Source organism: Miniopterus natalensis, chromosome 11 (genome assembly GCF_054644295.1).
Source record: "Miniopterus natalensis isolate mMinNat1 chromosome 11, mMinNat1.hap1, whole genome shotgun sequence".
Classification (NCBI taxonomy): domain Eukaryota; kingdom Metazoa; phylum Chordata; class Mammalia; order Chiroptera; family Miniopteridae; genus Miniopterus; species Miniopterus natalensis.
The window spans coordinates 38922369-38935700 of record NC_142091.1 but is presented as its reverse complement, the minus strand read 5'-3'; the positions used below and the strand labels follow the sequence as shown (position 1 = coordinate 38935700).

The 13332-nt window shown below is 48.0% G+C and overlaps 1 protein-coding gene across 1 annotated transcript; it reads left to right on the top strand.

Moving 5' to 3' along the window:
• Positions 1 to 1578: 1578 nt before the first annotated feature.
• DNAJB13 (DnaJ heat shock protein family (Hsp40) member B13) lies at positions 1579 to 12529 on the top strand. The gene is made up of 8 exons (XM_016208447.2): positions 1579 to 1646; positions 6188 to 6291; positions 6882 to 7043; positions 8156 to 8313; positions 9266 to 9379; positions 10452 to 10565; positions 11735 to 11811; positions 12357 to 12529. Exons 1-8 carry the CDS (start codon positions 1579 to 1581, stop codon positions 12508 to 12510), a joined length of 951 nt encoding a protein of 316 aa, XP_016063933.1. The 3' UTR covers positions 12511 to 12529.
• Positions 12530 to 13332: the final 803 nt, after the last annotated feature.

The following is a 13332-nucleotide window of genomic DNA, read 5'->3' as shown; positions in this document are numbered from 1 at the left end:
GAGTGCATTCTGGGTAAGGAAGGGTGGACAATCCCCATCCACAGCACTGCAGGCCCTGAAGCCCTGTGCTAGACCTTGTTTCTTGGTTTTCAGATGCCCCCTTGTGACTTCTTGTGAGAAGTGCGTCTTTTCTCTAGCTGGCAGTGGCATCACCTATGGAGCAAATGCTCTGTGCCTAGCACAATCCTCATAATAGCCTTGCAAAGTAAAGGTTTCTTTTTCTTGAACAAGTCTTTAGATTTTTTTTTCTGATTTACTTTTATTTTGAAATAATTTCAAACTTACAAATAAGTTGCAAGAATAGTACAAAGGATTCCAATGTATCCCTATCCAGATTTCCTCCAGTTGTTAACTTTTTTTTGTTAAGATTTTTTAAAATTGATTTTTACAGAGAGGAAGGGAGAGAGAGAGAGAAACATTGATTGGCTGCCTCCTGCAAGCACCCTACTGGGAATCAAGCCCACAACTCAGACATATGCCTTTGGGAATCAACCAGCAACCTTTCCGTGCACAGGATGACACCCGACCAACTGAGTGACACTGGCCAGGGCCCAGTGTTAACTGTTTATTGTGTTTGCTTTTTATTGTGTTCTCTCTCTCCCCCATCTCTCTCTGGCTCGTGCGTACACTGCTGCCTTCAAGAAGATGGAACAGAACTTCCCACCCTTCAAGGGTGGACCTCAAAATGACTTCCCACCAAAATGTACAATCCAGGAAAGGGGAAACAAAAGTGACTTTACAATGGAGAAACCTGACAAACACTAGCTCAGCAGCTGATCAAGGTCAGTATCACCAGTGATAAGTCATATTGGTAGTATATATTTTTGGTCTGATGTGATAAGAATGGCACTTTTCGTCTCTGGTCTTCCTTCCAAAATCTCACAGCTCCCAGTATAATCATAAGAAAAAAATAAAATCCTAATTGAGAGACATTCCAAAATAACTGACCAGTACTTCTTAATTTGTCAAAGTCATTAAAAACAAGGAACATTTGAGAAACAGTTGTAGTCAAGAGGAACCTAAGGAGACATGACAACTAAATGTAATGTGGGATTCTAGATGGGATGCTGGAACAGCAAAAAGACAGGTTAAAAACTAGGAAATCTGAATAAAGAATGGACTTCTGATATAAGTGATGTATCAATATTGGTTATCATTTGTGACAAATGTACAAATAACTCATGGAAAGTGTTAATAACGGGGGAGACTGAGTGTGGGGTATTAGAAAACTTTACCTTCACAACTTGTCTGAAAATATAAAACTTTTCTAAAATAAAAATTTATTTTAAAACAGCGAAATGCATTTTTTCTGAAAACTTTTAATTAAAACTAATTGCTATCCTCCTTAACCCTCAGGTTTCTGAGTTGAGTGATCTTTATCACGGTCAGAGAATCCGCCCCAGTCCTCTCAATCCTTTCTTTCGCTCTTGTGGAAGGCAGAGCTGAGGTGGTTTGCTTAGGTAGGAAGGACTACAACTCCCAGGATGCCCCTGTGCAGTTGTCAGGAGCAACCAAAGAATGCAGACTTAACAGCTCTGCTGGAGTTAGGACTATCCCCAGACTGACTGCTAGCCAGCCATGGGCCAGGATTATTACGCTATACTCCAGATCACTCGAAATGCCGAGGATGCCCAGATCAAGAAGGCGTAAGTTGGGGCAGGGGCATGATTTTAGGAATACGCTGGGACAGGCCCCACCTTCATCTCTTTCAAATTGAGCTTTCCTGCACAGTTTAGGGCAAGTAAAGTAAACCTCAGTTCTTTCCTCGCTCCTTGCACACTTTAACATCCGGGCTCGGGGCTGGGTCAGGGTTCCCAGTCCATTATCGTCTATCCTCCACGCCCTGTCTCCTCTCTTGGGTGCCCTGGTTTTTCTAGCAATAAAATGGGGACAAAGGAGACACTTGAACTTTATTCTGACTATTATGGAGAACCAAAAGATTGCAAATGGAAGAGTTACCTGGCCAGAAGGATGTGTTACAAGTTTTATTTTGGCCGTCACATGGGGTTTTGGTGTGGAATAAACTGCTAGTCTTGGATATAAACAAAACAGACTTTTGGGCAAATATTTATTGAGCGGCTACCTAATGGATTAGGAAATATAAATATGACTCAGACAGAGATACAGCTTAATTTTGTTGGTGAATACAGATGTTGTATAAGTCACAAGTGTGATGAGTATTAAAAAAAAAAAAAGTGTGGCAGGGGGAGTACAGGCTGCTGTGGAAGCTTATGCTGGAAAGAGGGAGACCCCTTCAGAGGTTGTCATGATAATCAAGGCAAAAAGATGAAGCTTGAAGTAGGGCAGTGGGCTAGCAAGCAGGCAAAGAATAGACTTGACAATTAATTGGATAATTAGAGGGTAAAGAAAAAGGGGGGAATCTAGAATAATTCAATCAATTAAGGTTGGGTGGTGATAATAGCTACATTTATTGAATTGTACAGATACTGTTCTGAGTACTTTCCATTAGTATTTCATTTAATCCTCACGACAACCCTGAGAGGTAGGTGCCATTATTAGCCCAAGGCCACCTGCCTAGGAAACAGCAGAGCCAGTATTATTCAGACACCATGCCTGCTATTGTTGCTGCCGTGGGCCAGGTCCTGTAAGGGATCTAAGCGACGTAAGTGGAGAGTCTACAGTGTGGTTGGAGAAACAAGACACAAACTCATGAAACGATTAAAGAACAATGCAGGACAGTGTGTCATGCCACCCACTGTTCAGAGGAGTTCATTGGCTATTGGGAAACATCAGGAGGGAGGGCAGCTGGAATCCAGAAAGATAAGCCCAACTTAAGCACTGGAAAGACCTAGGTCTGAAGCCAGGTTCTCCTCCCTGCTAGCTGTTTGACATGGGCAAATTAACCTCTCTGAGCCTCAGTTTTCTCATCTCTCTCTAAGAATGGAGAGGGGGTTGTCATGGTATTGAAATGAGATTGTACGAGATAATGAACACGAAAATGCCCAGCAATCATTTACCAGATAATGAACATGAAAATGCCCAGCAATCATTTACATCTGAAACTATGTCATAATAGTGATTAAAAGAACCGAATATATTTCAAACAACAGTGCTTAACCCTTTCCCCCCCAACAGCCCTTAAGGGATGAGTCATATGTATAACACACTGTCCCATAGGAGTACCTAGATTTTGCCTCCCTCAAAGCTAAACTTATATAACAATGATTCATAATCACTCAGCAATTAACCTTCTCATTATCACTCATTCACTGTAGGCTGCCACAACGGTGCTCTGACTCTACCCCTCTCCCACTCAGGAAAGCAGGTGAATGAGAATCACATTACTGCAGAGATCATTTAAAAACCACGCAAGTTTATATGAAAAATTGAACTCTTCTCAAATCTCCTTACTTTTACTCACTGATAGAACTGACTTTCGATTCTCCTCATAACTTAGTTGAGAAGGGATGGGTTAGAAGTCTCAGGGAGGTTGTGACAATTGTCTTTAAGTCTCTCAAGGTAGACAGAGCAGATCTCTTTACAAGGCCTCCAAGGGCTGAGTCAGGACCCTCGTGGATTAAGAGGTAGAGTTGCAGCACAGCAGACCCACCCAGCTCAGTAAGAGTAACCGTTGCCTATAATTTGGAGCAGTCCCACAGTGAGATGGGCTGCCTTGTGGGACAGTTAGTTCACACCATTCATTTATTCACTGCTACTCAATGCTAGGTACTAGGGACACAGAGAACTGGACACAGTAATTCAAGGAACTCACTGGCTAGTGGGAGAGACAGACCAGTCAACAAACAACTGGAGGACCACATGACAAGTACTGGGATCAAAGGCACTGGGGACACAGGAAGGGGTGACTAATTTAGAATGGAGGCTGCAATCAGGGAAGGCATCCTGGAGGAGTTGATCGCTGAGTTGAATGTTGAAGGATTAATAAAATTTGCCAGGAGGAGAAGGGAGGGGCTGTAGAGGGGTGAGTGGTATAAGTAAAGAAGTAGAATGTTGAAGGTATGGGCAATGCAGTGCGGGGAGTTTGGACAGGAGGGGTCATGGGAGCAGAGGAGAGATATGATGAGGAGGCCAGAAGAAGAAAAGTAGGAGCCTGAATCTTAGAGACCTTTGGATTTTATGCTGAAAGACAAAGGGGAAACCAGGGAAGGATTTAAACAGGAGAGTGACTTGGCCAGGGAGCATTTTAGAAGCATCAAATTAACAAAATAGATCAAACCAGTGGTAGCACACAGAATAGATTGGAGAGGGAGAAACCAGAAACAGGAAGACACGGTTCTACAATAGCCGTGGGAATGAAGAGGCAGGAATGGGACATTAGTCAGATGGAAAAACCGACATGCCTTAGTGATGATGGGATGGGGGTGGAGTGGAAAATGACTTGGAGTCAAAGATAAGGCTCAGCTTTTTGGTTGCAGTGTCTGGACAAATTGGGGGGGGGGGGTGTCTGGAAAATTAAGGAATGAAAAAATTTTCAGCCCAGCCGGGCATGGCTCAGAGGTTGAGCGTCGACCTAGGATCCAGGCGATCGGGGTTCGATTCTGGTCAGGGCACATGCCCGGGTTGCAGGCTCCATCAGTGACTCTCTCATCATTGATGTTTCTCTCTCTCTCCCTCTCCTTTCCTCTCTCTGAAATCAATAAAAGATATATTTTTTTAAAAAAAGAAAAAAAAGTTTTCATGGTTGGACTCATTGAGTCTGTGAGGCCTGTGGGATACAGGAGAGGAGATACCAAGTGGGCAGCTGGATACAGAGTCTGGAGTTCAGAGAAGAGACGTGGTTTGCCATAGAGACTTAGGGGTCATCAGCAAGTAGGTGGCGCTCAGAGTGTGGGATAGGTGAGCTTCTCCATGAGAGTGTGGAGAAGGGAAGCAGCAGAGCTCTGGGGACACCAGCATGGAAGTGTGAGCAGGCAGAGGAACTGTGCTCTGACCCACAGCAGAGGGCATGTGGAGTCAAATTTGTACTGAGCAACTTAGGAGGCTGTGCTGATGCCCCCCCCCCCCCCCTTGCTCCTCCAGACCATCTCCCTGCCTTTCCACACACCCCTTCCTGCTCTGGAGGTTGACTCATCTGAACTGCACCCAGACTTCCTGGCTCTCAGGCTTCCTGATGCATCCTGCTGAAGAGAACACAAGAACACAAGGCAGGAGATAGGGAGGGAGAAGAGTAGCGCTAGGGTACTCATTCCCAGTTCCCTTTCTGTGGGGTCTCTGCAGGTTGGCTATGACCTTAACTGAAGATCACAGCTCCTGCCAAGGGCCCTGCCTGTACACTCTCTCCTGGGGGCTGCAGGTACCCTCTCCATCCCTCCCTCCTATAGACTCAGGAATGGTCAGGCTGCCTCAGGGCTCCTGGCCTCAGGTACTGCACTGTCCCTGTGGTTTCCCACCCACTTCCAACACCTTGATGAGTGATCACTTATTAAACTCCCTACATATCACCCAGTTCATGCCACCTCTTTTTTCCTGGAACACTGATGATAGGTTCTCAGACGCTGTAGGCATCACATCACTGAGTGGCAGGGATTGGGCAGATACAGAAATGGGGGAAAGAATGAGCACAGAGGTAAGAGACAGTGAAAGGACCTGACATGCGCTGAGTGCCTCTCTGTACCAGGCCCTTTGACACCTTATTTTCTATAATCTTTCCAAAAACCCTGTGTGTCAGTTCAGACACCAAGGTGGGATTATATGTGCAAAAAATGTATTGGGGAAAACACTTGGGGTGAAGGGGAAGCAGATGTATGTAGGGAGAGCTTTCAGACCACGGTGCAGGTCTGACACCTGTGGAAGGAGAGAGGGAAGGAAGGTTTGGGGAAGGAAGGCTGCAATGTGGTCTGGAGAAAATCTCAGTCCTCAAGCAGATGAAGTCCTGTGTCCTTCAGGGTTGCACCAGCACTAATATCCCCAGCATGCATAGGCATTGGCTAAGAGCAGCTGGGGTTGGGGAAGGAATAGCCTCAGCACAAATGCCCAGGGGGGCAGCCGCTGGGGCTGTCAGTCAGCTAAGCTCCCTACACCAGATTCTCTTCAAGGGAGTCTGAGCAATGTGTCTCTCTGGCCACCACAGCCCTGATTTATAGCTGGGCAAGCCAAAGCTCTGAGAGGCCACTAGGCAATAGATAGCAGAGCCAGCTCTGAACTATGGTCTGTACTCAGGAACATGGCAGCTGCTATGGACTTGTATTAACCCTCCCTCCTCTAGGTACCGGAAACTTGCCCTTAAGAACCACCCGTTGAAGTCCGCTGAGCCATCCTCAGCAGAGACATTCAAGCAAATAGCAGAGGCCTACGACGTGCTGAGCGACCGTGAGTGACTGGGGCTGAGCCTGGAGGAGTGACTCTAGGCCATCTCCTCCATCCCACCTCTCCATTAAGATTGTCCCTTAAGTCTCTGAGTGTTGGGCTTTCTGAGAGGCCCCAACATACAGTAAGCAGAATTGGACTAAACTGAGAAAGAAAAGAATGAAGAATTGCCATTCTCAGTAGACCCAAGCTAAGCTGGAGGACGTGGAGTGGAGAGCCCCCAGATCAAGCTGATGAGCTCGCTCAGTCTCATCAGAGCAAGACATGGAGCAGGTCTCCCCACATCCCCCATGCCCCCCTGACCCCTACAGGGATGGAGAGAGCTTGATGCTTGCTGCCAAGGGAAAAAGGCCAAGGCTGAGGCCTGGATTATTCCTCCCAGATTCACAAGTAGCTAAATCTCCATTTCCCTGAGTACTGCATGCATAGAAAAGGGCAGAGAGCAGGTGTATGTAGGGAGAGACTTGAGAAAGGCTCTTGAGAAATGAGGCTGCTTTTGCCCTATGCTCTTCCCCAATCCTCCTCCTTCCCAGCCTTCCAGCTATCTTAACCCCAAGGCTGGACCCCTTCCTCAAGGTGACATATATCCACAGCTGTAAAGAGAGGCATCTATGACAAGTTTGGAGAAGAGGGTCTGAAGGGCGGGATCCCTCTGGAGTTTGGGTCCCAGACCCCATGGACAACTGGTTACGTCTTCCACGGCAACCCTGGAAAGGTTTTCCATGAGTTCTTCGGAGGAAACAACCCCTTTGGTGGTAAGAGGTTCTACCTACCCCCTTGCCTTGGACATAGCCGTGAAGATGCTTTTCTTTGAGTAATATTTTTTTAACTTTTACATATATATGTACCATGGTAAAGAAATAACTTAGTGAAGAAGAAATAAATTCCAGTCTTTCATTCCTTTCCCAGAGGCAGCCACTCAGTGTTGACATTTTATGTATTATTCCAGAAATTTTCTATGCATTTATGAGCATATTTTTATTTTTACATAAGCCTTTTATTTCATTAAGGAAGTGGGACCACATTGTACACACTTCTTGTTATACACTGTATACAGATTTACTTTATTCACCTTTATGGCTACATAAGATTTTATTGTACAGGTGTGTGTTAGTCAGATGAGTTCCATGGATGGATGGGTGGATGATCCCAGGTCCCAGGTCCCAGGCTGACAGAGTTGATTTCTGAGACTCAGAATCATCTTGCAAGGACAGTTAACCTTCAGACCTGTTTTCCTGGCTTCAGTTGTATAACTCAAGAGAGTCTAGATTTTCACTGCCTGCCTCCCCCAGCCCTTTCTTCCTGGCTATGCGACAGCCTTTCTGCACTTCAAAAGTTCTACCTCTTTACTTTGATAAGTGGGCTACAGCCCACTGCCCCTTCACTTCAGAGACCCCTCCCATTGTGCATTGCCTTCACCTATCTGCCAGAGAAACCTGAGTTTATAATAAACTCCATGTGAGGCTGGGAAAAGCAAGAGACTTGGATTCAGAGGGCCTGTTTCAAATCTATGCGCTGCCACTTATGAGCTGTGTGATCCTGGGTGAATCTCTTCACCTCTCTGAAACTTCAGCTTCCTCACCATTAAGTGGCTGTAATAGTCCATTGCTCACAGTTGTGAGGAAAGGAAGTTAGGAAACTGTGTGTGCGTGGGGGGATCCAAAGTGGGAGATGAAACCATGAGGAGTGACAAGGGATGATTATCATTGGATCTGCAATTGAGGACAGCTTCTTGGCCCAAGTCTGAGTCTTCGAGATGGAAATCAGATGCTAGGTCCTTGGAGACTGAAGAGGAGGGGTGGGGGAAGTTCTATCAGTCCAAGTCTCTGGACACAATTTCTCTTACTCTTCTCCCCACCTCCTGCAGAGTTTTTTGATGCAGAAGGAAAGGAGGTGGATTTGAATTTTGGGGGTCTCCGGGGCCGAGGAGTCAAGAAACAGGACCTCCCAATTGAAAGAGACCTCTACCTATCCCTGGAGGACTTATTTTTTGGCTGCACCAAGAAAATCAAGATCTCCCGCAGGGTGAGTACGTGACTTGCTCCTACAGGGAGCCACCCACCATCTGTCCCCTCCAACCCTAAAAGTCACTCTGACTCTAACTAAAGACCTCAGGTATGGTCTGTGATGGAATCATGCAATCTTAGATTTGGAGACCTAGGATTGCAGAATTCTACAATCTGAAGTGTGGAAGGGACAGTTGGGGGTATTAGCCTGGTTCTTTCCTAGTGTAGGAATTTCCTCTGCAGCATTTCTCACTGGAACAGGATCTTTCCCTTCTCAGTTCAGTCACATCGCTATGGGCTCTGAATGGGAGGAGCTAAAACTGTGACTTCTTCCCTCTGGGTGTTACCAGACCATACCCTCAGGATTTCATCGGGGTATGACCCATGAGTAAGAAAGAGCAGTGTGGGAATTGAGGGTGGGCTGGGAGACAGTCCCTGAGGGGACTGGTTGAGGAAAATCCTCAATCCCATGGCCCAGCCCTGTGCTAGCACATGAACAAGGCCCCCTCGAAACTTTGCCTAGCAGAGGAGATACCAACTGAGGTCATGCTTTCCACAGATGGCTCCATGTGGGCCTGTGATTGGGGAATGGATGGATGACATAATAGGGGAATGTTTCAGGTGAGGTTCAGATATGTGGACCTCTGTGTCATCCTCTGGGGTGGGAGAGAGGAACTGAGTACATGTTCACTGTGCATCTGTTAGTGGCCAGGGCCACGTGATTTCTAGGGCTGGAGTTGTGAGCTTCATCCACTCGTGATGACTGCTTGGTATCTCAGACCCTGGCCCCATAACATGCCCTGCCATTCTGGGATCCTAACTTCTTTGTTCTGGTAAAATGGAATGAGAGTGGGAATGGCTCGAGGCAGGTTCTCCCCATTGCTAGAGGATTGAGCCCAAGCGCAGATCCCTTGGTGTTTCTTTCACATTGGGAAATCCTGAGCAGTCCTCCCCCCACCATCCCGCTGTAGGTGCTGAATGAGGATGGGTACTCCTCTACTGTCAAGGACAAGATCCTAACAATAGATGTGAAGCCTGGTTGGAGGCAGGGCACGCGGATTACCTTCGAGAAGGAAGGTGACCAGGTGAGAGGGAGGGAAGCTGATAAAGTCAGTCCTAGGGTCAGTTACCTGGGCTCAGGTGGTGGGAGGACTGAGGGGGAAGGACACAATGCTTTTTCCTGCCCCTATGAGCCGGTCTGGCAAGGAGACCAGCCTGCGGAGTAGGTGAGATGATCCCTAGTGTCCCTTCCATGGAACAGAGCCTCACAAATCTCTGTGAGTGGGCAGCCTAGGGTTTCACCTCATTTTGCAGAGTGAGAAACTGAGGCCCAGGGAGGGAGGGCCTTGCCCAAAGCAAGAGTACAAGAGCTGAAAGGAGAACACAGTCCTAACTCTAGTGTTTGAATTGTTTCTCTGAGTAAAGTCCAAATATAGGAATTACTCAGAAACCATTTATTAATAATTTTAAGTACTTATTAAATAAAAATATAAAATTATTGTCCAAGGCAGTGATTGTGTCTTCAGAGCAAAGAGAGATTAACTTCTCTGTCGATATTTCTCACCCCCTTTCTCACCTATAAGACATTTCCTTCCAAAAAACCTCCTCAAGACCCAGCTCCGGTGTTCCCCCTCTGGGTAACCTTCCCTGACCTTCCCACCTGGGTCAGCACCTCTCTGAGCTCCTGCCTCTGGGTTCCCTTTATCACTGTTGTACTTGCTAAGGATTCACTGTGTGTCTGTTTACCCCTCTAGACTGGGAACCCTTGGAGGTAGGCGCCAGTCTGATTCCTCTGTCCCAGTGCCTAGAAGAGACCTCAGCAGAGTTTTGGTGACTTAGTGAAGCTTGGCAGGACAGAGACTGCAGAACATCCAGCTCAGTGTTCCACCCACCATCTAAGGAAGCCTGTCTCCCTCCAGCTGAGTGCATCTCTTTGGGCATGCTCAGTAGAGGAGAAGGAATCGGTTGGGGGTGCAGGATTCATCTGGGGAGTCTTCTCAGAGGAGAGGCTATGGAGTCAAACTGAAAGGGCCCTTCAAGAAAACCTTGTCTAATCTCCTCATTGTTCAGATGAAGACATGGAGACCAGTAGAGGCCACAACTTGGCCAAGGTCACACAGCCAATTAGTCCTGTCCTTTCTTGGCCTTCCCTGCCAGGGCCCAAACATCATTCCAGCTGACATCATCTTCGTTGTAAAGGAGAAGCTACACCCTCGCTTCCGCAGGGAGAACGACAACCTCTTTTTTGTGAACCCCATCCCCTTGGGCAAGGTGAGTGGCTAAAGTGGAAGAAGGGGGGTAGGCAGATCAAAGTGAGCCCCCCCCCCCCCCCCCGCCCCATGGGAAGCCCCAAGGCAAGGAGGCCTTCGGAATGTGCTGAATGCCACACGGAATCTTTGTGGCTGTCTTCACTCCTGAGCGTGAGTGACCCTTCCATACCCTTACAACCCAAGCAAGAAACTGGGCAGCAGCCTAGACTTTGCCTCTCCTCCCCCACCCCATCTGCTGTCTGTCACTAAGTCCTGTCAATTCTACCTCCAAGTCCTCTCCACTTGGTCTACTTATGTTTATCCCCACCATCTGGGTCTGAGCAGCAGTGTCTTCTGTGGCCCTCCTGCCTCCAGGCTCTGGCCCACAGCAGTCTTTCCACACACTCATCTGACTGTGCCTCACTCCTGTCTAAACATCTCTGCGTGGCATTTGAGGCCCTCCACAGTCTGGCCCCTGCTGTTCTCATCCCCCGCCCTCCAGGCACCATGCCACTTAGAGCTCCTGCCCATTTGGTATATTTTATTTTCTTTTTCTGTTTTTTGATTAGCGATTTTTGCTGAGTCATGATCAGCAATTTAACCGAGTCATGGTTATTGATGTTTCACTATCATGGTAAGTTATTTTCACTGAGTTATGGTTAGCAATTCAGATGAGTCATGATTATTGATTTTTCACTGATCATGGTTTGTGATTTTGCTGAGTCATGGTAAGTGATTTTCAGAGTTATGGTTAGTGATTTTTGCCATTTGGTACATTTTCACACCTTCATTCTCCTGTTTATCCTCTCCCCTCTGCCTGGAGTGCTGTCTACTCACTTTGTCTAATCGGTAAGCTCCTCCTCACCCTTCAAAGCCCTCATTAACTGCTAGTAGCACTGTGTAGCCCTTTCATTCACCCCAGAATGGTTTGGGGGGCCACTTTGGCTCCCACCGATCTGTTTACTTCCCTTTATCATAACATGTATCAACATCGGTCTTGCCTGCCACACTGTGAGCTCCTTGAGGGCAGGAGATTGCCTGGCTTACTCACTTGTTAGTCCTTGAGTATCCCTTTGTCTCCTTGAGGCCCAGCTCAGGGCCTGATACTGAAGAGGATCATAAAGTGCCTTCTAAATAAGAATGGCCATGGGTACCTTCCCTCCTCCTACGTTTGTCCTTAATGTCCTCTAGGCTCTGACCTGCTGCACCGTGGAGGTGAAGACCCTAGATGACCGTCTGCTCAACATCCCCATCAATGACATCATCCAGTGAGTCCATCTGCTTGGGCCCCCATAGGCAGAAGGGCTGGCCTGGCCCTTAGAGGGCAGTATCAGACAGGTTGGCCTAGTGCAGTGTTGAGGTTGTGCCAAGCACAAGGGGGCGAGAGAGGACTAAAATCCTGCCTTCCGCCTGCTGAATGGAGTGCTTTTTCTAACTGCCACGAAGCCCCTGTAGAGGCTAGGGCTAGGGGCCCCGTGTTAGGCAGTCCTCGTTGCCCTCATCTCCCACCCTCCAAAAGCTCTCCCCACCAATCCAGGGTCTGCTCACTTTCCTTCCTCGTCATTTCCCATCACTAAAACGAGGTTCCCGGAATACTCCCAGAGACAGTGTAAATGGGTTCTCAGGGAGTAAACCATCAGCAAGAAGCCAGCCTCCTTTCTCCTCCCACCCAGTTCTGGCTGAAGAAAGCCATCCATGGTGTAAGCTGCAGTGACTGCCTCGTGCCTGAGGTGATGTGAGCAGGGGTGGCATGGGACCCATTGGGGTGCTGCTCCGGGTGCCCTCTAAACTCCCTCCTTTCATGCTCCCTCAGTCCCAAGTACTGCAAGAAGGTGCCAGGTGAGGGGATGCCATTGCCTGAGGACCCCACCAAGAAGGGGGACCTTTTCATCTTCTTCGACATCCAGTTCCCCACCCGCCTCACCCCCCAGAAGAAGCAGATGCTGCGCCAGGCACTGCTGACATAACTGGGGGGATGGAGGCTGGAGCAGGGGTCAGAGGCGGCTTGGTGGGCCTTACCCCACTCCTACCTCCCATAGCCTCAGGGTGCTCAGGGGAGCCAGCCCACTGCACAGATGTGACATGAGGATGGGATGGCATGGGACTTTTAAGCTGACACAATAAAGATTTATTTCCTATCCTCCAACTACATCAGGAGTGTGTGTGTTGGGGGGAGAGGAGCTTCATATAGCCCATCTTGTGGAGCAGAGGGAAACCGAGGATGTGGGTCCCTGTCCTGGCTTTATGGGCATCGCTGGGTCCCTGAGGGTTCAGAGCCTCTGTGTTCTCACCTTGAGAGCCCAGGGCAGTGCTGTGTAGTCTAGAGGGTCCCCAGCTCTGATTTCTCATGACATGTGAAATTTAGAAGGGGCAGTCTCTGGAGTGTGACATGGTCACACTGTATCAGGAAAACTGAAGTACAAAAAAACACCTGCCCAGCCGGGCGTGGCTCAGCGGTTGAGCGTCGACCTAGGATCCAGGCGATTTGGGTTCGATTCCCGGTCAGGGCACATGCCCGGATTTCGGGCTGCAGCTGATCAATTGACTCATCATTGATGTTTCTCTCTCTCTCTCCCCCTCCTTTCCTCTCTCTGAAATCAATAAAGATATATTTAAAAAACAAAAACAACACCTGTCTCAGGTCAAAGGAGCTCCATGGCAAAGCTCTCATTAGAACCTCGGTCACTTCCTACAGACTCACCCTGCTCAGAGGCGGCACAAAGAACACCAACATTGGGAACAGCTTGGTTTCTCCCTCACCAGCCTCAACTCCCTTGCCTGTGCAGTGG

Coding starts and splice junctions, on each gene's coding strand:
- DNAJB13 (XM_016208447.2), top strand. CDS start 1,579: ATGGGCCAGGATTATTACGCTATACTCCAGATCACTCGAAATGCCGAG. Junction 1,647..6,187: donor GATGCCCAGATCAAGAAGGC/GTAAGTTGGGGC, acceptor TCCCTCCTCTAG/GTACCGGAAACTTGCCCTTA. Junction 9,380..10,451: donor TCGAGAAGGAAGGTGACCAG/GTGAGAGGGAGG, acceptor CTTCCCTGCCAG/GGCCCAAACATCATTCCAGC.